Below are 24,936 nucleotides of genomic sequence, written 5' to 3' on the forward strand. Positions count from 1 at the left end.
GCTGATCTTGGCACTGCGGCAAACGGCGGGGAAGGAGAGGAGAATGATACGTCGCTGCCACCCCTGCTGCCTGGGCACAGCCTCGTCGCGGCAGGCAGAGACCCCGGCGGGCATGGAAGAACATGGCGCACGGGGAATGGGGGAGACCGAGCGGCATCCGGCCGGGTAGACATCTTTCCTCCTGCTGCTCCTTTCCATCTATCTGTCTGTTTTCTCTTCCTCAGTCGTATCGATCTGCCACCATTGAACAGATGTCTGCAGGTCAATTCCAGGAGCTCGGAAGATCTTCAGTCTTCAACCAACCTCCTTCTTGGGACCATCAAGGTATAGACTTGAAATTTCTTCTCCTACACCTCCAGGAATAGGAGTTGTGGGTTCTCTGGCAGCAGTTTGGGGAAGAGGGGGTTGCTGACGTGATAAATGTTTGCATTTTATGTCGGGTGGGGCATATCATAGGATGGGTATGGTGGTTATCCAACTACCCATCGCGAGAGGCTGAGCGAACGGTTTGTTCAAATTGGTGGAATAGGAGGCCGATGGAAGCCACCTTGACTGCTCAACGTAGTTTTGACGTTTTCAGTTGTTGCGTAGTGGTTTGGCTACAAATGGTCCCTTTCAGTTCCATACAAACAGTCATCCCTTATCGGCGGAAGGAAGGAATCGTAAAAAAAAAAAAAAGCGGAATTATGAACCATAATTTTTGAAGCACTTTGTTGAGGTTTTCAGGGTTTGCCTTCTTAAAGATCCATGTAAAAACATTGTCGTTCTCAGGGTGCTCCTGTTTCAATTTTTGCTCCCCTCTTCTAGTGGGGCGCGCGGGGGAAGGGGGGGAAACGGTTTACTTTTACCCCCTGCTGTAACGCCAGCACAAATTAAAATGTATATTGGGGGCGGCGGAGCACTTCCAAGACATGCGGCTCAAAAAAAGAAAAGAAAAACTCTTAAAATGTTCCTCCTCATTTCAAATATTTTTAATTAACGTTTTTTAAAAGTGGAGCTGACAACCTATAATTTTCCAGGTGCTTTAGAGGGAGGGGAACATCCAAACCAATTAAGAACTTTTTTGATGAAGATAATGGCCTTGCACTAATCTTTAATATGATCAGTGTACAGTCAAATGTGTCCCATTAAAATCAACTAGAAACAGCATCCCAAGAACTCGGTGGTTAATTCAAATCCAGCCCTTCTCCCCGTTTCTTGATAGCTCCTTCTTTGTTCCCTATTTTCTCTTCTGTTTTGCTGAAGCTTCTTTCTCTTCCCCCAACTTCTCACTGTGTTCCTGTTCTGTTCTGTTATTATTATTATTATTATTATTATTATTATTATTATTATTATTACTTGTTTCTTCATCCTCTGGGCTCCTCAGCTTCTTTACTTTCCATAATATCTTCCTTATCCTCAGACCAAAGGTCGTTGTGAGGCTTAAAGTCCAGCCAAACTCCTAGTTTTCCCTTCCCTCACAGAAACCGGACCTACAAACATTCCAGTAGCTTTGCCTCTTGAGAACCTGGAGCACCTGAAAGCATTCTGTGTCATCACAGAAGCTCAGCCAATCACTGCTGGAGGCTTCAGCAGCACACCTACTGTGCAATATAGATACAAGCCAATTTATCGGCGGATCCTTATTGGTTTGGAGTTTATCTAAGATGCGTTGCTTTGAGTTGAGTGGTAGTCATAGATGACTTACAAACCAAAGATGCCCGTCCAGGCAGCTCTGATTAAAATCTGATTAAAACCCCACGTTTTAATCTGTGATTAATAAATTACTTGATTAATCATGTCTATCAAGTCTTCAGCCCTAATAAACTCTAAGAGACAATTTTCATCAAGGAGAATTATTTTCAATTTCCAAAAGCTTTAAAGCGAAACACGTTATAATTGTCCAGACGCAGGCAGTGCGTGGAGAGGGCCCCTTTTCCGGTCTGATCCTGTGCCCTTTTAGAATTTCAGTTTCCCCCCTGCTCCTTTCTTGCTTCCTAATCACTCACTCCAGCAGAGGGTCTGTGTGCCAGGTGGAAAATGCTACCCTGCGCCATTTCCGGGGGTTTCGTGTGTGTAAAAAGAATTCATAGAATCATAGAGTTAGAAGAGACCACAAGGGCCATACAGTCCAACCCCCTGCCAAGCAGGAAACACCATCAAAGCATTCCGCTTAAAGACCTCCAAAGAAGGAGACTCCACCACACTCCTTGGCAGCAAATTCCACTGCCGAACAGCTCTTACTGTCAGGAAGTTCTTCCTAATGTTTAGGTGGAATCTTCTCTCTTGTAGCTTGAATCTGTGTCCGCTCTGTGTCCGCTTCTCTGGAGCGGCAGAAAACAACCTTTCTCCCTCCTCTATATGACATCCTTTTATATATTTGAACATGGCTATCATATCACCCCTTAACCTTCTCTTCTCCAGGCTAAACATACCCAGCTCCCTAAGCTGTTTCTCATAAGGCATCGTTTCCAGGCCGTTGACCATTTTGGTTGCCCTCCTCTGGACACATTCCAGCTTGTCAGTATCCTTCTTGAACTGTGGTGCCCAGAACTGGACACAGTATTCCAGTGAGGTCTGACCAGAGTCAGTACTATTACTTCCCTTGATCTAGATGCTATACTCCTATTGATGTTCTTAGAGATCAGCCGGAGGCAGCCTCTTCCATGCATTGCCCCAATGCCAGATTCAGCCATCTTGGACACAGATGGGTGTGTGTGTGTAGCCCTCCGGATGTGATTGAACTCCAACTCCCATCAGCCCCCGCAAGCATGGCCAATGGTCAAGGCTGATGGGAGTTGTATTCCGACCACATCTGGAGGGCCATTGGTTGATTATCCCAAATACAGACAGAGGTCTTTGGGGCGGGTGAGTTTCCAGAGCAGAGCTTCCTTCCCTTGAAGGGCAATCATTTTTACCCAGAAGTAAGTCCCATTGACCTCAGTAGGGCTCATTTCTGTAATAAATCTGCTTAGGATCTCCGCCTTACAGATCCATTAAAATCTGACCTGGAATGTCTTCCAGGAATGTCTTCCAGAAGAAATAATATCTATTTATTTTATCTGAAGCATCTTTAGCTTTCCTTCTCTTTGGCTAGAAAAGGATTCCAGAGCAGTTTACAAATATCAGTGAATTTATTCTTTTAAAATATATATCTGGCTTTTCACTCAAATGTGTTCCGAGGGGATTTGCCGTGTACAAACAAGAGGCCAAATGTAATAACAAGAATAAAATGGAAGCCTAAAATGCTTGTATACATTAGGACAGGTCCACTCTGTTGACAAATAATTATAAAGACAAGCCACCGACATACTCAGGAACACTTCAAATTAAGGGCCAAATGTCTGCTTTTGCCTGGCACCTAAAAGCAAGCCATGATAGTGCCAGACATTCCTGGGAGCAGTTTTCCACTACGCAAAAGGAATATAGTATAGAGCTTGGGAGGGAGGGAGAGAGGAAGAAACCAAGTTAGGCACTAGTTTCTTAGTTACAAAATTCTTATAATGACCTGGTGGACTGGAAACAGCCAAATCCTGGCTTGTTTTCTGTAACTATGGTTAAGTGTCATGTCTGAATGCCTAGACCATCGCTTAAAAGGATCGCCCACCAACCCGGATTGTGAAACTGTGGTTTGGAGTGGGCTTCCAAACTATGGTTTGCATGGTTGAGCATTCCAGCAATCCACAGTACGTACGGTTTCTAGGCGATAAGCCGGTCTCTCGCTGATCTCTCCATATGCCGGTCATTGAGGGCTGGTGCTTAGTTTAGCAACCTGTGCTATAGTTTCCCTGTGCATTTGAGATAGCAGCAAGAGTTTAAGGCCACAAACCATAGTTAGCACTAACCGTAATCGTCGTCTGCCTTTGGTTCCTTGTTTTTTTTGGCCGGAGTTAAGCATTGTGCACATTTTTAAGCTTTTTGTTTGATGGGCGCGATGTTGGCTGGTTCACAAATCTGTCTGGCTCGAATTCCTCAACACACCGGGCCTTTCCTTTGTGGTTGTGATTGAGTGATGGCTGTTTTTGTGGCATTTTGGTTTCCTTCTGGGTAGAAGTAACCTTCCCTGAGTCCTTTGGAAAGGCTGGACTGGAAAGGCAACTTGCCAGCCGACTGAACAAAAACTGCCAAATTAATACAGAAATAGATCTTGTCACGCTTTGAGCCTATCTAAATGGGACTGACGAACTTCCCCTCTTCATCTGGGCTGGAGTTCTGTTTCCTTTCTTTCCTTAGCATCGGAGCTGTATGGTAGTAGGTTTTCGACAGCCGAAGTAAATTCTTTGCGAATCTCAGGACCGGCACAGAGCTGCTTTGCATGTGCCGCTAAACCGAACTGTAGCTTAGCATTAAAGAGGATATTAACAAGCTGGAACGTGCGCCAGAAGAGGGAGACCAAGATTATAAAGGGCTTTAGGAGGAACGGTTGAGGTAGTTGGGTGCCTGTAGAAGAGAAGACTTAAGAGCTGCTGCGAGAACCATCTTCAAATATCTTGAGGGGCTGCCCCATGGAAGATGGGGGCAAGCTTGTTTCCTGCTGTTGTTTTAGAGGGTAGGAGGCGAGCCAATGGATTCAACTCACAAGAAAAGGGATTCCAACCAAATGTTAGGAAGAACTTTTTGACCAGAAGAGCAATTCATGGTGGAACGGGCAACCTCGGAAGGTGGCAGACTCTTCCCCTGGAGGTTTTTAAACTAAGGTTACCAGATTTTTTTCAATAAATCCTGGGACACTTTTATACTCCAATGGATTTTGTATGGGGACTGATTTGTAAATCTGGGGACTGTCCCCGGGAAACGGGGACGTCGGGTAACCTTATTTTAAAGTCCCGCTTGGACTACTGCAATGCGCTCTACGTGGGGCTACCTTTGAAGGTGACCCGGAAACTGCAATTAATCCAGAATGCGGCAGCCAGACTGGTGACTGGGAGTGGCCGCCGAGACCACATAACACCGGTCCTAAGAGACCTACATTGGCTCCCAGTATGTTTCTGAGCACAATTCAAAGTGTTGGTGCTGACCTTTAAAGCCCTAAACGGCCTCGGTCCTATATACCTGAAGGAGCGTCTCCACCCCCATTGTTCTACCCGGACACTGAGATCCAGCACCGAGGGCCTTCTCGCGGTTCCCTCACTGCGAGAAGCAAAGCTACAGGGAACCAGGCAGAGGGCCTTCTCAGTAGTGGCACCCGCCCTATGTCCGCTTCTCTGGAGCAGCAGAAAACAATCTTTCTCCCTCCTCTATATGACATACTTTTATATATTTGTACATGGCTATCATATCACCCCTTAACCTTCTCTTCTTCAAGCTAAACATACCCAGCTCCCTAAGCCGTTCCTCATAAGACATCGTTTCCAGGCCTTTGACCATTTTGGTTGCCCTCTTCTGGACACATTCCAGCTTGTCTGTATCCTTCTTGAACTGTGGTGCCCAGAACTGGACACAGTACTCCAGGTGAGGTCTGACCAGAGCAGAATACAGTGGTACTATTACTTCCCTTGATCTAGATGCTATACTCCTATTGATACACCCCAGAATTGCATTGGCTTTTTTAGCTGCTGCATCACACTGCTGACTCATGTCAAGTTTGTGGTCTACCAAGACTCCTAGATCCTTTTCACATGTACTGCTCTCAAGCCAGGTGTCTCCTATCCTGTATTTGTGCCTTTAATTCATCTTGTTTGCTTTGGCCCAGTTGTCTAATCTGTTAAGGTCATTTTGAAGTGTGATCCTGTCCTCTGGAGTATTAGCCACCCCTCCCAATTTGGTGTCGTCTGCAAACTTGCTCAGGATGCCCTGTGGTTGCAATTGGACCTGGACCAGTCGTAAAACATGCTTGGTGCCTGGGGGATTTCTGATTGGCTAATGTTTGCAGGTGTTAGACCAGTTTCAGACCTATTTAATAGCTGTGCCTAGCAACTAAAATATGATATAGGCTAGGGAAGAATTTTCAGCCTCCCCAGAAGACTACAGTTCCCACGATTCTTTGGTGGTGGAGAAACACTCAGAGTTGAGCAGGCTTCAAAATGTTGTAGGCCTATACTGTGGGTGTAGTTTTTTGGGTTACCAGTATGATATTTCAATGTAGAGCATGTCATACATTTGGGGCAGAGGGCCGATGGTTGTCACTTGCCTCGTTCTCGTCCATGGTGTTTGTGTGTATACAGATCTAGGTAGATGTATATATTTTGCAGCAAAAGTGCATTGATGAGTCTGTTGATTTGGTGGCGCTGCATTTAATCAGCCCACGGTAAGTAGCAAAATATTTTTGCTAATCATTGCAGATAATGGTTTTTGAATATCTTCGTAAGGTGAGATGATTCAAGAGAGGAGCCATTGTTCAGGAACCTGAGAGAAATTAGCTGGATATTGTTGCTAATCAATGCAGGTGATGGTTTTCAAATATCGTCAAAATGCGAGATGCTTCAGGAGAGGAGAGGCTCGATTTGAGCCAGAGTTTAGTCCCAGAACCTGTTTTTTGTGTCAGAGATTGAGCACACTCAATCAAAAAGCAGTGTGAATGTCACCAGGTCAATTGCAGAAATATCCATGGTGGACTGTATCACTGGGGGAATCATCTGTTTGAATGCTTTCCCCATTGCGGGGGGGAAATATTGCAAACAAAAGAGAGGGTTAGATTAGAATGCTTCCCCCGGATGTGCTCATTTTTTAAGAACAGGGAGGTGTGAGGGAGTGTTATTGGAACCTTCCAAGGTTGCAATGTGAAATGGTGCAGTCTACGAAGGACTGTACTGTGCGTTGTATCAGCTTGGAGTTGTGTTTTCATTGACAGTGTAGAGAGGCAGAGAGCCACATTCTTCCCGCCAGAGCACAGCCCTTCTCATTTGCCTCTCCTGATCCTCAGGGAAGATGTCAGAAGAAAAGTATCATGATGCCAGTGAGTTCTTAAGAGTCAGCTCTCCCTCCTTTGCCCAGACCGCAAACGGATGCATTTATTATTATTTGTTTCTTTAGCTTTTTGATTCCAGCAGAAACTCGTTTCTAAGCTTTGCACCCCCAACGCCCCACTACAGTCATGAGGGCTAGAAACGTATTTTAAAAATCAAGCATTGATTGATCCTGTGAAACCAAAACTCTTATGCTAGAGGCGAGTCTTTTCCACAAACCCCAAACAGCATTTTTTGGGGGGGGGGTCAGTGCTGCTCTATTAATCTGTCTGTCTGTCTTCATTTATTTATAAATGAACTCAATAAATAATTGGCGGGTAGTAGTGAAAGGCAGGGACCCAGGTGGCGCTGTGGGTTAAACCACAGAGCCTAGGGCTTGCTGATCAGAAGGTCGGCGGTTCAAATCCCTGTGACGGGGTGAGCTCCCGTTGCTTGGTCCCAGCTCCTGCCAACCTAGCAGTTCGAAAGTACGTCAAAATGCAAGTAGATAAATAGGAACCGCTACAGCGGGAAGGTAAACGGCGTTTCCATGTGCTGCTCTGGTTTGCCAGAAGCGGCTTAGTCATGCAGGCCACATGACCAGGAAGCTGTACACTGGCTCCCTCGGCCAATAATGCAAGATGAGCGCGCAACCTCAGAGTCGGTCACGACTGGACCTAATGGTCAGGGGTCCCTTTACCTTTACCTTAGTGAAAGGCAGGCATTGGGTCACGCCTAGCAAACATGGGGAGATTGTGGAGAGATCTTGAAGCTCAGATTCTGGCGCAGGTTGGGACTGTGCACAGGATCACTTGGCCGCGTCTGATTCCGTTTCCCACCACCAGAAGTAGTTGTTGTTGTTGTAGTTGTAGTTGTTGTTTTCACCCTCCACCATAAGGTTCCAGGGTGAGTTACCATTAAAAAGCAATATGAAAAACAATTTAAAACAACCCACCATTACAGAAATAAGGTGGGTCCCAGAATTACGCACTTTTGAGTGTCGAAAGCCAGGATAAATAAGTACATCTTCAGCATTTGCCAAAAGCCATACAATGAGGGTGCCAGGTACACCTCTCTGAGGAAGGAGTCCCACAACTTAGGGGCTGCCACAGAGAAGGCCCTGTCCTCGGCTGCCACCCCCCCCCCCCGAGCTTCTGAGGGCATTGGAACAAGAAAGAGGGCTGCCCCTTTTTGCTGATCTGAGCACTTGAGAGGGTCTGTAGTAAAGAAGGCTGTCTTTCAGGTATTCAGGGCCCATGTCGTTTATGGGTTTAGACACCAGCGTGAGCACAGTGAATTGGGCCCAGAGGCTGTTTGAGATCTACACGGAAGCCCAGCCACTAATGTGGCTGCTGGAGTTTGCACCAGTTGAAGTTTCCATGTTGTCTTCCAAGGGCAGCCCCACATAGTAACAGTGGGGCTGGTGGCAGCGCAGGAACCTCTTGCACAACGCCAATGGGCAGGTGGGAGCTGTGTGGGGCAGGCAGGCAATGGGTTTTGTAGGCTGGTTTTGCAGGGCCAGGCAGTCGAAGAGATGGGGAGGCCATAGGGGCCGAGTTTTTACCAGCCAGGTGGGAGCAAAGTAGGAGCTGGCCGGGGCTGAATTGATCGGTTAAATCTGAGCTCTCTGAGCCTCTTACTACACCAAGGGTGATGTTGACCCAGCAATGGCATTATCCCAGGACCCCTGAAGGTAGGAATTAATCTTAAGGTGTCATCTGTCTGCTTTCTATATTTTGTACTCACAACAACCCTGTGAGGTAGGTGCAGCTGAGGAAGCGTCAATTGCCCAACATCGCCCAGTGAGCTTCATGCTTGAAAAGGGATTCGAACCCACGTCTCCCTGACCTGCACCCAATATCCCATCCAATGCGCTATGCTGGCCTTTTGTGGGCCTGGATGGGGTATGGCGTATGTGGGTCTGCCCTATGGAATTTGGGGTGGTGAGTTAGGTTCTGTATAACTTGAATACGGTAGGTGCTACAGCGGGGATGGGTTCCCCACCCGCCCAAACCAGAGGGCCGCATTCTGATCTGAGCAATCTTTTGGGGGCCGCATGCCGGCGACTTGGCAGGGCCAGAGGGAAAAGTGAGGGGGGCAATAATTTTAAATTTTACGGTAGGCTAGTTTCTACATACTTTGCCTCCCCGTCCTTGGAAAAATTCCCATGGTCTTTGCCTCCTTCCTTCACCCCACTCCAGGGCCCTTTTCTCTGCCCTTATGTCAAAAGACTACAAACAGTCTTCTATCGATGTCTCCAAGATGGCGCCCGTTGCCGTGGCAACAGAAACAGGGAACCAGGCCCCGGTTCCCCCAGCTTGAGAAACACAGGCCAAAGATGGCAGGCTACCTTCTCCTTCTCCCCCCCCCCCCAGCCCACCCCTCAGACGTTTAGGGTTGGCAAAGAGGAGGGCGGGGTGGAGACAGACCTGGAAATGCGTGCGAATTCTGTCGCCATTAAAGAACAATAGGTGGGGAGTTGATCGATCAAGGACACGCAGGAGGCCCCAAATAGATGTCAGTGAAGTAGTACGCTTGAACTTCATATCCCAAGCCTTTAAAAATGGGTCAGCCCACATTGTACGCCGGTATTTATGCACATAAAATATTCCCTTTGCCCTTGACAAAGACTTTCCGACATGCAGCCTGTTGGCAGGTGATAACGCTCCTCTCCCATGCTGTGACAAAAATTTCCCTCCCCGATTCCCAGATACCAAGCGCAAACACCAACATGATGGAGGATCTTCTCCACGTGCCAAAGATCCTGGGTTCAATTTCTGTCACTTCCAGGCAGAGACCAGGCAGTTCAAGAGATGGGGAGGGCATCCCAAGGGCTTCCTCCATGGGGTGGCACCCAGCTTCCTAAAATCGTTGTCTTATGATCTCATTTTATTTTCTAACCATCCTGGGCACCCGTTCACTCCTATGAGACAAAACAGAATGGATCCCCCTTGAGGAATGTTGTTTTTTTGGGGGGGCATCTAAATCTGCTCCTGGTTGATCTCAACCACTGAGAATCTTGTCTGCTATCTGCACAACCTCTTCCATTCCTTGGTCACACTCTAGTGTGACCAAATTTTGGAAAAACCATGGTGTTTAGGAGGATAGCATAACTACCGTAGGAGAGGGCAGCGGGCTTGCCTGATGCCAGAGACCTTGTTTAATTTTCGAAAGTCTGCCCTGCCTTTCTTCCAACAGAAAATTCTCACCTGACGGTATGGAAATGAAAAGGGAATCAGAATAATATCTTAATGGTGCGCTTAGTTTAAACCAGTAGCTGTTTGTAGGGTTTCCCCCTCCAAATCAACCTTACAAATTTCAGAATATTTGCATCGCCTGCTAAGAAACCGGTGCCAGTTGGAAAACAATATTGTTTTTCTTTCCACGCACATTTCTTGCTGAGCAAAATTGTTTTAGAACATTTTTGCATTAAATCACAGGGTTTGAGATTTTATTTGGGTTTGCACCCATTATTAGCAGGGTTGTGGAGAGGCAGATAACAGTCAGTGCTAAAGTACCAGGCACAGAGCCAGTATGTGACCCAGACTAATTTTCTTTTTTAAAAAAGTATGTCTCTAGCCCATCTAGAAAGAAAGTTATGAAGCAAATTTGCAATTGTTCTTATAAGCATTTTCTATTAGATGAGCCAGCCTGGCTGCTCCCGCCTTTTGGTTTTTAGCCAATGCGTGAAGTCATAGCTGTGATTGACAAGGGAGCTGTTTGGACACCCGGCCAGAGAAATCCCCAGGGTCTCAAAGAGCTGCTGATTTCCTTCTTCTGTCTCAATTTTCTCATCCTTGGGATCTCCATAATTTCCCCTTTCCCTGCAGCAACTAACTAGGATGAGTCTTTCCTGTGGCGGGTTCGTCCAAGCTGTTTTCTGCAAATACGACTACACAGTGATTCCAGGCGGATGTTAAAGGAATTCCCCCCACCTTCATATGGCAATGCAAAATAAAATAAAAAACCTGCAAAGAAAGAGGCTTCGGCATAAACACCAAGCAATAAGAATTCACTGTATAAGTAATTTGCTGTATAGTGGTATACGTGAGAAGGGATTACCTGTGTGCTTAATAGGCCTTACTCCCAGGTAACTGGGTAGAATCATAGAATCATAGAGTTGGAAGAGACCACAAGGGCCATCCAGTCCAACCCCCTGCCAAGCAGGAAACACCATCAAAGCATTCTTGACATATGCCTGTCAAGGCTCTGCTTAAAGACCTCCAAAGAAGGAGACTCCACCACACTCCTTGGTAGCAAATTCCACTGCCGAACAGCTCTTACTGTCAGGAAGTTCTTCCTAATGTTTAGGTGGAATCTTCTTTCTTGAAGTTTGAATCCATTGCTCCGTGTCCGCTTCTCTGGAGCAGCAGAAAACAATCTTTCTCCCTCCTCCATATGACATCCTTTCATATATTTGAACATGGCTATCATATCACCCCTTAACCTTCTCTTCTCCAAGCTAAACATACCCAGCTCCCTAAGCCGTTCCTCATAAGTATAGGACTAGGCTTTGCCATAGGGCTGGCATTGAGAGAAAGCCAGCCTACAACCGCTGTGTGGCAGGCAGAAATTAAGCAGGTTCAGCTGTTTCTAGGGTGGAAATGCAATTTGGGGAGGGAAGAGCGGTGCGTTCGAATTCTGCCGGTCGGGAATGACACAAAGCATACACAAACGTCATGCAAATCTGTGCCCTCGTTTTCAAGTGTGTTGGAGGCCCCAAAAAAACAACAGAAAACCCTGTTGTGGCCCTCCTGTACCCCAGGACTTCAAATCTTCAGCGTGCCCCTTTTGTGGCACTGCTTTCCCAAGGCATATGGATGATCAGTTGCCAAGTAAAACATGAGCAACTAAGGCTTGTTGTTTAGGAGTCCTGCATCTACCTTGTTAACCCTTGTTAATAAGGGAGGGGTGGTGATATTGCTTCTGTTTTAATTACCTACTTGTGTTTTTATCGTGTATTTCATTCGGTGAACTTGCCCTGAGATCTTGTGACGAAGGTCCCTATATAGATTTAATAAATAATAAGAACAACCCAGAACACTGGGACGCGGAAGGCGCTGTGGGTTTAAACCACTGAGCCTAGGGCTTGCCGATCAGAAGGTCGGCAGTTCAAATCCCCGCGACGGGGTGAGCTCCCGTTGTTCGGTCCCTGCTCCTGCCAACCTAGCAGTTCGAAAGCATGCCAAAGTGCAGGTAGATAAATAGGTACCACTCTGGCAGGAAGGTAAACGGTGTTTCCATGCGCTGCTCTGGTTTGCCGGAAGCGGCTTAGTCATGCTGGCCACATGACCCGGGAGCTGTACACTGGCTCCCTCGGCCAATAAAGCGAGATAAGTTCCGCAACCCCAGAGTCCACGACTGGACCTAATGGTCAGGGGTCCCTTTACCTTTACCTTAAGAACAACCCACATTCATTGGCACTGTGCAAATAAACCCCTAGATCAGGGGCCAGCAAACTTTTTAAGCAGGTGGCCGGTCTCCTGTCCCTCAGACCTTGTGGGGGGCCGGACTATATTTTGGAAAAAAATATGAACGAATTCCTATGCCCCACAAATAACCCAGAGATGCATTTTAAATAAAAGGACACATTCTACTCATGTAAAAACACCAGGCAGGCCCCACAAATAACCCAGAGATGCATTTTAAATAAAAGGACACATTCTACTCATGTAAAAACATGCTGATTCCTGGACCATCCGCGGGCCAGATTTAGAAGGCGATTGGGCCGCATCTGGCCCCCGGGCCTTAGTTTGGGGAACCGTGCCCTAGATCAAGGAATTCACTTTTTTTATATAAAAAAAGTTGTTTTGGGTGCACATGAAATATACTTTCACAGGAAAAAGCGAGACCTTAGATCAATATCCAATATTTGTTTGTTCTTCGGTGTTTTTACTCCTCCCCCCCCCACAAATATATGCACCCAACCACCACCCTGCCAAAAGCATGTTCCAATTTCCCCCCTGGACCATCTCTTTAATATAATTTTTATTTCTTTTTAATTTTTTATTGTACCCCATCCCCCCCTTTAAATACACAACAGAAAGACATTTCCCCTCGCCCCATTCTGGGGTGCAGAGTTGTGGGGAGAAGGGGGGCAGTCTGAGGAAAACAGGGTGGTCGTGGAGGGTGAGCCGCTGTAGGAGCCCACCCCCCCCTGGACGCCCCGAATGTAGTTCGTTTGGTTATTTTTGTGGGGGATTCTTTTCTTTTGTAATCCCCCCTTCTCTACCCCACAGGTTTCCACTTCCATCAACTTCTTAAAATTCTTGTCCATCTTTGTTTTTAAGTGGGAGGGGGCCTAAAAAACACTTGGCAGGTTGGAAGAGGGGGGGGGAGCAGGGCTGGGGAAAGAAAAGAACGGGAGAAGGAACCCCAAAAGAACGGACACAAAGGAGGAAGAAAAATGTGAGGGCGTAACTTTTCTTCTTCTTCGTCATCGTCGTCATATGTCTTTTTCTTTTTTTAAAAAAATTATTTCCAGTTTGCTTTTTATTATTCCTTTTTGTTGGTGGGTAGTCTCTCTCTCAAACTGTTGGTTTTCTTTTTGGTTATTGTATAGAAGTTTTTTTTTTTTTTTTTAAAGAGCTTTGGATTCATAAAGAGGGTTTTTTGTGTTCTTTTTTTTTCTTCCTTTTTTTCTTTTTTGCAAGGACGTCGGCACACCAGCACATGGCAGGTAACTGTGTGTAGACAGGAGGATCCTTCTGCTTTTATTTTATCATTTTCTTCTCTTTCTTTCTTTCTTTTTAAAGCCATCGGAGTAGGGTTTTTTTGTGTGTGTGTCGTTTCCCGCGCGGAGACGGAAGTCACGTCTATCAGGAGGGAAAAGACAGCGAGGTTGTTAGTTTTATTTGGTTCCTCAGTGCGGGCAGAGACCCAACTGGGGACGAGGAGGAGGAGAAGGAGGAGGAGAGAGAGAGAGAGAGAGGAGGAAAAAATGGCGGGAAAGACGAGGGAGAGGCGCCTTTCTTCCCCAGTTTGGTTGCTGTTCAAGTCGTTCAAAATCCATCAACAAGTTCAGGAGTCTGTCCATCCGTCCAGGACGGGAATTATTATACACAATGGGCAGCACATGCTCTAGGAGGGGTTGGGGTTGGGGTTGGGGACTCAGTTTCTCATCTTTGCCCCCCTCCCCCCCCTTAAGTTTTGTTTCCTTGGGTTAATAATTTTTCTTTCTTTCCGTCCATTTGTTTGCTTTTTTTTTTTGGCCTTTCTCAAGTCGGTAATAACACAGTAAAAGGGTGGAAGGTGAGAGAGAGTGAGAGAAGGAGCTCTAAGCAGGTGTGTGTGAGAGAGCGAGAGAGGGAGGGAGGGAGAGGGGGGGACCAGGTTCGCACGAGGGCGTGCGGCAGGTGTGCCGGCACCGGTCACAAGCGTTTGTGGAGGGGGGAGGGGGAGTGTGGTTCCCGCACACATGCGGGGTAGGACTTTGGGCAAAGGATTCTGGGAAGCTCCCGTTGACACGAGGAGACAGCGTGGCGGCCTTCGTGGGCGAAAGCCTTCAAGGGAAGGGGGTCCTCTCCGCTGGGGTGAGAAGCTCAGCATCCCGAGGAACACCTGTCGAGATGCCCGCGGGACCCTCCTTGAGGGAAAACATGGAGTACACCATGGAGACCGGAACCACAGACAGTGAGAGCCTCTCGTGCCTCTCTCATGTGAGGTACATGCGTATGCCACAGGAGGTGGAAGACTCTGGAATACACAGGCATGTGCGAAGGGACTGCGGGAAGGGGGTGGGTTGGGCAGCCATGTTGGATTTAGAGAACCACGGGCAGCCTGACAGGATCCGGAAATCCGTTCAGGGAGGGGAGACCCTGGGAACAGGGCCGTGAGGGCAAGGGGCTCGGTGGGTGGCGGAAGAGGACCACTTCTGCACTCCATGCAGAGTGCAAGGCATTTCTGAGGTGGGCATTGTTGGGGGGCTCCTCAGACGGCAGGCTGCATTTCTGCTCTGCACCAGGTCAACTGGTCTTCCCTCAAGATGGCGGTGGTGTTGGGGGAGTGGGGTGGGGCGGCTGGACATCTGGGTCCAGCTGGGAAGAGCGTGGCCTTCAGGCAACTGGGTGTTGTCGCTTTGGCCAGGGGCCGTTTCTTGAGTTTACTGGTGGCGGGGGCTGCGTGACAGGGCGTTTGGTATGGGCAGAGGGCGCAGGGCACGCCAAGCGGGGCGCCCTTCCCTCCGCCGGCTGGTTGGTTAGTTGCTTAGTCCTTCTCTCTCGGTCGGTGGCAGTGTAGCATCCGTCTCTATAAAGCTAGTAGTGTCGTAGAGGTAGCGTTACTTTTTGGGCTGGAGTCCGAGTGAGGTAATTTGGATTCCTCTTTGGCAAACACCGATGCGGTTGCTGCGTTGGATCCGGCCTTGCGCCGGTGAGCGCTGGAGCGAAGGTGGGCCCCCAGGGCCTCGCGCCCGCTCACGAGCACCTCGCAGGCCAGGCAGTGGTAGGTGCACACGGGTACCCGCAGCGGGGGCGGGGCTGCGGGGGGCTGGCGCCCAAAGTAGCAAAAAGCGGCCTGGTGGGCGGCGGCGGCCCCCTCGCTCTCAAAGGCCGCCTTGCACTGGCGGCAGAGGTACTGGTGAGTCACGTCAACCGTGGAGATGCCGGGGGCCTCGGGCACCTCGACGGGCGGCTCGGGCACAGGCGTCGGGAGCAGGGGGCTGGGCAGCAGCCCCATAAGCGTCTGAGGTATGACGGGGTTCATGGGGAACAGCCCCTTCTTCATGCCGTAGAGCTGCTGGAAGTAGGCCCCGGGCAGCTGCGCACCAAAGAGCGAGGGGGCTGCCGCCGCCGTCGCTGCTGCCGGCAATGGGAAGGGCAGGAACTGGCCTCCCAGCAAGGCCGGCACGGCGGCCTTCAACGTCTTGAGGTTCTTCATCGCGGCAGTGGAGGGCACGGAGGGTTCCTGGGCTGAGCTGGAGGCGGGGTCTGCCTGGCCGTCGCCCGGGGAAGTCTCTGGAGCAGGTGCCAGCTCTGTGGAGGGGCCAAGCTGGGCCGGTTCCGGAGTGAGGTGCTGAGGTAAGGGGGCCCCCGGCTGCGTAGAGGCCAGAGGGGTGCTCAGGGCCCCGGAGGAGGAAGAGGAAGGGCCTGTTGGGAGAGAAAAAAGGTATTAGTTGTGTGCTGCCTCTACCTCTTTCCTCAATGTTGCCTTTCTCCACTGGCTTCCCCCTTTAAAGCCTTAGGGGCAGGGTCCTTGCAGGACGACTGGAGAGCCCAGTCCACCCCTCCTGGGATAGCTCAGGCAGGAGAGCATGAAACTCTTAATCTCAGGGTTAATCTCTTGAAAGACCTACATTGGCTCCCAGTACGTTTCCGAGCAAAATTCAAAGTGTTGGTGCTGACCTTGAAAGCCCTAAACGGCCTCAGCCCAGTATACCTGAAGGAGCGTCTCCACCCCTATAGTTCTGCCCGGACACTGAGGTCCAGCTCTGAGGGCCTTCTGGCGGTTCCCTCATTGCGAGAAGCCAAGTTGCAGGGAACCAGGCAGAGGGCCTTCTCAGTAGTGGCGCCCGCTCTGTGGAACGCCCTCCCATCAGATGTCAAGGAAATAAATGACTATCTGACTTTTAGAAGACATTTGAAGGCAGCCCTCTTTAGGGAAGTTTTTAATGACTGATGTTTTAATGTATTTTTAATTTTTTGTTGGAAGCAGCCTAGAGTGGCTGGGGAAACCCAGCCAGATGGGCAGGGGTATAAATAATAAATTATTTATTTATTTATTTATTTATTTATTAGGGGTTCGAGTCCCACGTTGCGTCTTGCAGGGGGTTGGACTACATGATCCTCTACAATTCTACAATTCCACAACTCAACATCTGCTTCCTCTGGTTGCTGAGATGGACTCCCTCTCATTCTGGTAACTACCGCTCTCAGTGAACCACTCCAGATGCAGTGGGGCAGAGTAGGAGATTCTGACACCATTTTTACCCTAACCTACTCCCAACGTGCGCAATGGAAGCCTCGGGGAAGGGACAGGGGGAAGGAAAGGCTATGCTAGTGGGAAGAAGAAGAAGAAGGGGGGGAAAGGTGGGAGAAGAGAAAGATTGTGTGGAGAACCAGAATGCCACACGGAGCGACTGCTTGGGATGAAAATGACGCCTGGGCAGCCATCTTGGGAGCTTCCAGGGGAAAATGGCAGAAGTGGGGATTAGGGTCAGAGCAGCATGCGGAGACCTAGCGATACTTTTGGGAGAGAAGCTGAGCAGATATGGGATTGGAAAGAACCCATAGTGAGTGGCGAACCTGTAGCGCGGCTTAATGACGAGGCCCCGTCCCCATCCCCTTGAACGTAACTTACCTTTCCTTCCCACCTCTTACTCACCTGGCGCAAAGGGAGCCATGTTTCCAAGGGAAGATGGCACAGCGGCAGGAGGCATGGAGGCACCCAGCCTTGTCGGGGATGGCGTCCCTTTGTCCGGCACGAGCTCATAGCACTTGCTCTCGCTCTTGAGCTGGGCCTTGATGGCCTCCTTGAGTCGGGCGAGGTGCCCACGGGAGAAGAGGTGCCCACGGCAGGACACGTAGAAATCGTACTTGACTTCGCAGTAGGGGCACTCGGCCTGCGATGGAGTGCTGGGGTGCCCCTCCTCGCCACCGCTGGCAGCCTTGGCCTTCTTCTCCTTGGCCCTGGCGTTCTGGAACCACACCTGGATCACCCGCTTGGGCAGCCCTATCTCCTCGCCCAGCACCTCGCACTCTTGCATGGTGGGCGTCCGGTAGGCCTCGTAGCAAACCTTCATGATCTTCAGCTGCAGGCTGGACATCTGCGTGCGATACCGGCGCTGGCCCAAAGCGTCGTGCATGCCTCCAAAGCCGCCGTCTGCCCCTCGGCTCCGCCGGCTGCCAGGGAAATCCAGGTCAGCCAGCGACGAGGAGGAGGAGGAAGACGAGTCGCTCATCTCCCCTCCCGACAGGCTCCGGTCTTCGTTCTCTTTTGGCAATTCTTCTTCGGCTGCTTCTTCCTGCGCTTGTGGCTCCACAGGAATCTCTGGCTTCGCTGGAGGTAGCTGTAAGCTCACCGCCGAGAGACTGGGTGCGAAGGCGGCTCCGTAGTGGATGGTCGGGTCTCGCGGCAGAGGGCTGAACTTTGGGAAGGCGGAGGGGAGCACCGGCGAGGGCTTGCCGGTTGCGTTGGCCGTGCCGGCGTTGCACCGAAACTGACCCTTCCTCTCGCGGGCTCTTGTGTTCTGGAACCACACTTGAACCACCCTCTTCTTGAGCCCAACCTCTTCGGAGATGCAGTCGAGCATCTTGCGGGTTGGGTTGGAGTCCTGCATGTACCAGCGGTACAGGATCTCCAGCTGCTCCGGCAAAATGGTGGTGCGCAGGCGCTTGTCCCGAGGGGGCTCGCCATCCCCTCCCGCCACGCTGGCGCACTCGCTGCCGGTGGGCGACAGGCTCCCGTCCTCGTGCTTCCGCTTCTGCGCCCGGGAAGGGTCTGGGTGGGCGGCGCGGTCGCCGAACACCAGCGGGGCCAAATCCAGGGGAGGCTGGGGGGCAACCGGGGCTGGCGGAGGGCCGGTTGCTGGCATGTGAGAAACACGGTGGATATTGAGGAGGTCGACGCTTGAGAATTTGGCTGTGCAGTGGTCACAGGGATGGGTGCTTGCGCTTTCGGGAGGGGCCGTGGGTTGCTCCTCCTCCTGAGGTTTGTCTCCAGCACCATCAACTTTAGCTTCTCCGTCAGCCCCTGAAGGCTCCGGTGGCTGCTGTTGCTGCGGCTGCTCTTCTTCTTCCTCCTCCTCCTCCTGCTCCTCTTCCTCGGGGCCCTCGTTCTCCTCCTCGGCCCCGTCTCCCTCCACATCCACCGGCTGGTCGTTGTAGCACTTTTTAAGGTGGCGCATGAGCTCAAAGATGCAGCGGAAGGATGCCCGGCATTTCTTGCAGGAGGGCTGCACCGCGGCGCCTCCGCCCCCCACGCTGGCCTCGCTCCCACCACATTTCCGCGCTTTCTGGCGGGCATTTTGGAACCAAACTACGATGACTCTGTTGGGCAACCCCAGCATTGCAGACAGCCGCTCCACCTCGCCATCTTTGGGGTAGGCGCTGCACTCGAAGAAAGACTGCAGGGCTTGGGACTGGAACTCTGTGAACTTGGTGCGGGAGAAGCGCCGGGTGGAAGGGAAGCCCCCGCGAAGAGGCTCGGGAACCCCAGGCCCGCCGCCGCCGCTTTCCTCGTCCTCCCCCCGAAACCACAAGGATTTCAAGCACTCGGGTGGCACGTGAGGGGTCTCGCTCTCTAGCGGCGGCACCACAACTGGCATGGGCTGCATTAAAAACGGAGGGCAAAGCGGGGGGATCTCCAGGGGCAGGGCGGCTGGCACGGTCACTGTGGTGGTGTCTGTGGGAGCGGCAGTGGCCGTGGTTGGGGCAGTCGTTGTGGCAGTGGCCGTCTCGATGGGCAGTGCTGGCGGCGGAGGGGGATACATGCTGTCGTAGCTCTTCCGGAACTGGGCGGCGTAGCGGTTGAGCGCCTCGAAGGGCAGGAACCGCCGGTGCACGTGCTCCTCATGCGTCTTCAGGATGAGCATGTTGGAGAACTGCTTCCCGCAGGCGCCGCACAAGAGCTTGCCCGCCGGCGGGCGCGGAGGTGCGGCTGGGGCGGGGGCAGCAGGCTGCTTCCCCTCGTTGTACTGAATCACCAGCTCAAAGCCAAAGTTCTCCAGGAGGGCTTTGGCAGCCGTGCGGGATGCCTCGCTCCCTTGCTGGCCCCCCTCGGCCTCCTCAGCTTCGGCCTCTTCCGGCACCTCTGGTTTGGAGCCGGCAGCAGCGGCCGGCGCCTGCTCTTCCTTGGCTGGCAGAGGTGGCAACAGCACAGGTGGTGTGGCCGGGAGGGTCAGTGCCGGGGTGGCCAAAGCCAGCTTGGGGGCCACCTTGAGGTCGTGCAGGTAGAAGGGGAGCAGCAGCTGCTGTTGCTGCTGCTGCAGTTTCAGGAGCGACTCTGGCACCAGGGGGAAGGGCGGCAGCAGCGGCGGAGTGAACAAGGGCGCAGGGAAGCGCTGCAGCTCCGCCGCGGATGGCGCCAGGAACGGGAGCGTGGGCACCTGCACGCAGCTCGCCTCCAGGAGCTTGGGGGCTTCCGCTTCCAGCGGCGCTTCGCACGGGGGCTCCGGCTCGGCGGCCGGCAGCTCCGCTTTGCCGGCGGCTTCCATTTTGGCGACGCGGGAGCGGGTCTGGTGCAGAACGGAGCGCATGTGGATCTCCAGCGTGGAGCTCTGGTTGTAGGAGACCCGGCAGGTGGTGCACTTGTAGGGCTTGTCGGAGGAGGGCTGGAGGATGCCGGCAGCGCCGGGCTCGCCCCGGGACGGCGCGGAGGGGTCGGCCGAGGCCTTCTTCATCTTGTGCAGGTGGGAGACGGAGTTGTAGTGCACCAAGAGGATGTTTTTCTGCGTGAAGGACTCCTTGCACACCGTGCACTTGTAGGGGCGGGCCGGGTCGAGGAACTTATCCAAGGCGAAATTGGTCGCCTTGCGGTAGGACAGCGGGTGCCGGGGGTCTTGGCTGGGAAGGGTGAGCGGAGAGGCCTCGGGAGCCTCGGCTGAAGCCTGCGCCGGTGGCGGCTCCTCCAACGGGGCGTTCAGATGGTGAACATCTTCATCTTCAAACTCCAGAGGAACAACTGAAGGAGGAGGTGGTGGTGGCGGCGGTGGTGGAGGAGGAGGAGGAGGAGAAGAGGTTGGGGGTGGTTTTTCTGGGGGGTCAGCAGCTGGAGCAGGAGAGGCTGGAGGAGGAGGAGGAGTTTCAGGGCAAAGCACAGGAGCCGGAGAGGATTTCTCCCCTGTGGATGGTGCTGATGAAGAAGAGAGAGAGAGAGAGAGAAAAAAGCTACCATCAGTTATCCCCACAGCCTGTTTTGTCGCTCCTTAGCCAGGGACCCAGGTGGCACTGTGGGTTAAACCACTGAGCCTAGGGCTTGCTGACCAGTAGGTCAACGGTTCAAATCCCTGTGACGGGGTGAGCTCCCGTTGCTCGGTCCCAGCTCCTGCCAACCTAGCAGTTCGAAAGCACGTCAAAATGCAAGTAGATAAATAGGAACCGCTACAGCGGGAAGGTAAACGGCGTTTCTGTGTGCCGCTTTGGTTCGCCAGAAGTGGCTTTGTCATGCTGGCCACATGACCTGGAAGCTATACGCCGGCTCCCTTGGCCAATAATGTGAGATGAGCGCGCAACCCCAGAGTCGGTCACGACTGGACCTAATGGTCAGGGGGCCCTTTACCTTTACCTACCCAGGATGTATTTGTGTGTGTGCATGGAGGTTCTAGGTGCAGAAGTGTAGCTTGCCACAGTGGATCGCAAATCGCACAGCAACTAGCAAGAGACTCTTTAATTTCAGGGGTTCGGGTTGGAGCCCCATGTTGGGCAAAAGACTCCTGCATTGCAGAGAGTTGGACTAGGTGATGGTTGTGGTCCCTTTCCTCGTCCTCCCCCCGGAACCACAGGCATTTCCAGGGGCAGGGAGGCTGGTATCACCGTCACTGTGGCCCTGTCTGTCTTTACCAACCCCACCATTCTAGGTCTTTGCTAGAGGGTTTTTCCAAAAACGGCTGGGAATCCCCAGTGGCGCCTGCTGAGAGCAGGCATGTTTCCTGGCAAAATGCAGGACTTGCTGCCTGGGGGAAATTTCTTTTTATCCATGACGCTTTTCATACCTTGGCACTTCCTGCCTTATCTGTAAATGTAGATCTGTATAAATTAGCTGCTTGAATTTTTGTAGGGTGTGTGTTCAAATGGAGCAGGATAAGTACTGCCTTGACCTCATTCACAATTTCTGATATCTAGGAGGGCTAAATATCTGGGGAGTTTATAGCCCCTGCCCTGCAAGAGGGACTTCTGTTACTTAATATGCTTTGCTTCTGTCAGTGCACCGTTGAATTGCGTTTGTGCTGCTTCTCAAAGCAAGGCAATCACTTGTGGCATCCTAAGAAGCCTTACGAGTTCCCCGGGAAGCAGGTTCCTAGTCCTCATGCCCTCCAGACAGAGAAGCTTGAGAATAGGCACGGCAAAGCCGTTGATTAGTCCTGCAAGTAGCTGCTTCTTCCTGCTTATTTTGTTGTTGTTGTTGTTGTTTTGGCAAGGGTTGTCGGGAAGGGGAGGTTAGGGCCAAGCAGGCGTCCTGGTTGACACGAAATCCCTGGAATCCTTGATGCTACCTTTGGCGGGTGAAAGGGTGAAAGCCCCTCTCTCTGCAGTCCCCACGTTACTTACCAGCAAGAGGGCTTTCAGCTTCTTTCCCAGCCCCTTGCTCTGAGCTGGGCGTCCCGCCCGGTTTTGGTGGGTCAGGAGGGAGGTTGAGGCCAGGGACAACTTTGGTGGCAAAGGTCATTTCCACAGTAGTGGCCTGGAGAAGGTCAAGAAGAAGAAGAAGAAGAATTATATGAGCCAAAGGCGGGATGGGGAAGGGAGGACCCAGTTATTAGTGATCATTTGGAGCAGGGATGCAGAACTGGGGGGGGCACAAGTCCCCCACTCCCCAATTTAAAAAGTATTGAAAAAGTGCTGCTGCGGCCATTTCACGAATGGTGGGGAAAGCCTAAAGCTCACCAGTCGGTGGAGCCACAAACACCTCCCTCCTAATGACACCCCCACTTGGCTCTCTGGGTGTTGTTGTTGTTGTTGTTGTGTTGTTGTACTACAGGTATGTCCAACAGGTAGATCGTGAACTACCGGTAGATCACTGGATGTCTGTGGTAGATCAACTACCGGTAGATCAGTGGCTCCCCCCCAAATAAGCTAAAAAACTTTGGCTCCCCCCCCAAAAAACCCTCAACATCTTTGCCCTGCACCCCTAAAATGACCTGAACCACCAAAAACAGGGCTTTCCTTCCTAAAAAAAGCTCAATGTTACTTTCCTTCTTCCATAAAGAAGCTCAACAACTTTTACATGAACCCCCCAAAACAGGACTTTCCTTCCTAAAAAGCTCAACAACTTTGACCTGAACCCCCCAAAAGGGGGTAGATCACTGCCAGTTTTTAACTCTGTGAGTAGATCGCAGTCTCATGGAAGTTGGCCACCCCTGTTGTACTACTATTACTATTAGAATTTATATACCACCCTATACCTGGAGGTCTCAGGTTGGTTCACAGAACAAAATAAAAATATTTAAAACCACAAGATATATACAGTGGCACCTTAGTTTTCTAACGCCTTGGTACTCAAACGCCTTGGTTCCCAAACCCCGAAAACCCGGAGGTGTTCTGGTTTTCGAACATTTTTTGGAAGTCGAACATCCGATGCGGCTGTTGGCTATTGTTGCCGGGGTGCCTGCACCAATCAGGTTTTTGAACATTTCAGAAGTCAAGCGGACTTTTGGAACAGATTTAAGTTTGCTGCTTTTGTTTTTTATATTTATTTTGCGGTTTTTGAGTCTTTTTCGGTTAATTTGTTTTTGTGACTGTGTAGAACCCAGTTCAGCTACTGAGTGACTGACTGATTGTGTGACTGCGGAAATGGATAAAAGCCCCCCATCCAAACAATGACTATCATCAGTGGAGGTAAGACAAAAATTAATTTTAATTTTTATCATCTGCAATGCTGTCTTATTTATTTTATAGGACAGTACATTGATTATTGCTTTCATTTCATGGGTCAGTGGTCTTGTTAGATAGTAAAAAAAGGGCTGTTTCAGGGTGTTGTTTTTAAAAGTCTGGAACGGATTAATCCATTTTGGATTACTTTCAATGGGAAAGCGCGCTTTGGTTTTCGAACGCTTTGGTTTTGGAACAGGCTTCCGGAACGGATTAAGTTTGAGAACCAAGGTACCACTTGTAATCGAAATAAAAACAACAACCCATCAACCTCCTGTTGTCCTCACCACTGGGTCCCCACACCTTCCCCAGCTCCTTTTGTCAAGCACGGTCCCCACCTCTTTCACAGCAGCGTGACGGGCACAGACCCAACCGGTCAAGCTTTCCAGAGAAGGAAAAGCTTCACCTGTTGAACTACCTGCAAAGGGTTAGTGGCACATGAAAAAGCAGGGGTGGGTTGTGCAGTCGCATCCCCTCCACCCTTAATTTGGTTCCAACATTAAGTGGGGGCAGGGAAGGTCAGGGAAGAGGGGCAGGGAGAGAGGTGCCCACTGAGCTGGCAACTCACCACCAGAAGCAGCTTCTCCACGCATTCAGGCACCACGTTGTGAATGTGGCTGAGGTGGAAGTGGAGGTTGGTGCGCCCGACCAGCTGCTCCTGGCAGAGCGGGCATCGGAATTTGGGCTGCACGGCATGCTGGGAGACGGTGTGAGCCCGGACGGCTTCGGCTGATTGGTCGGTGTAGTTGCAGTAGGGGCAGCAGAACACCTGATTGGCAGGAAGAAGGTGAGCAGGGCGGGGGGGGGGGAGAGAGATGGAGGTCCGAGAAAAGAAAACATTAGCTCCAGGAAGCAGGAGGCTGTCTCTTCCTGGCACCTGGGGGAAAGGGGGGATTTGCATATATATCTTCTTGGGGATTTGAGGGAGAAGGGGTGGCGGTGTAGGCAGAACAAAAGAAAACAAAAAGGTTTTAAGAGGGAAATCGCAAAAGACCGTTGAAAATGGAGCTGACACATGCTTGCTCCCACCTGCTCATCTTGGATCTGGGCCATCTTCAGAAGAAAATAAACTCTCTCCCCTCCCTACCCCCCCAAAATATTGCTTTTTTTTACACACAAACAAGCTAGTGCCCCAAGCGGCAGACTGGGGGATGTGTGTGGCTTAAAGGCCTTAGGCTGAATGATCAAAGAGAAACACAGAAGTGTCTGTGTCAGGATATCTGCAGAAAGCACAAGGCGGTTCAAGGGTTGAGCCGATGCGAAAATGAGAGGTTGTGTTCCTTTCCTGGACCGCCAGGTCCGCCGCGCCCGTGTGCTCAGTGGGGGCAGCTGTAAAATGGGCTAGTTAACATCGAAGGGCTTGTTGCGAGGACCTGATCTGATCACGTCTGCACAGCCTTGCCAGCGTTTTCATCTCGAGAATCACGGGCCTTTCTGGGTGGCATCAGAACAGGCAGAGAAGTGGGTTTTCCAACCCCCTGGGTGCATGGCAATGCAATGTTAATAGGATGGGACCAGTATAAGTAGACAATCCCATTCAAGAAACGGGC

General features: G+C 51.1%; 1 protein-coding gene and 1 long non-coding RNA gene across 5 annotated transcripts in view; one reads left to right on the forward strand and one right to left on the reverse strand.

Moving 5' to 3' along the window:
• Window positions 1-23,960, forward strand: LOC148684139 (uncharacterized). Its single transcript, XR_015946698.1, has 3 exons — window positions 1-324; window positions 16,598-16,718; window positions 23,262-23,960. It is a non-coding gene; the product is annotated as an uncharacterized LOC148684139 (long non-coding RNA).
• The window catches only part of ZFHX2 (zinc finger homeobox 2), a 34,391-nt gene continuing 22,303 nt past the window's right edge, over window positions 12,849-24,936 (reverse strand). For all 4 annotated transcript variants that reach the window (XM_060281851.2, XM_060281848.2, XM_088656244.1 and 1 more), the window contains exons 7-10: window positions 23,955-24,155; window positions 22,067-22,199; window positions 17,184-20,651; window positions 12,849-15,949 (exon numbers count right to left, since the gene is read on the reverse strand). In XM_060281851.2, the coding sequence (XP_060137834.2) occupies window positions 15,111-15,949; window positions 17,184-20,651; window positions 22,067-22,199; window positions 23,955-24,155 (4,641 nt within the window). In that variant the 3' untranslated portion in view covers window positions 12,849-15,110. The remainder of the gene's footprint in view (window positions 15,950-17,183; window positions 20,652-22,066; window positions 22,200-23,954; window positions 24,156-24,936) is intronic.

This window comes from Zootoca vivipara, chromosome 12 (assembly GCF_965207765.1).
Source record: "Zootoca vivipara chromosome 12, rZooViv2.hap1.1, whole genome shotgun sequence".
NCBI lineage: Eukaryota > Metazoa > Chordata > Lepidosauria > Squamata > Lacertidae > Zootoca > Zootoca vivipara.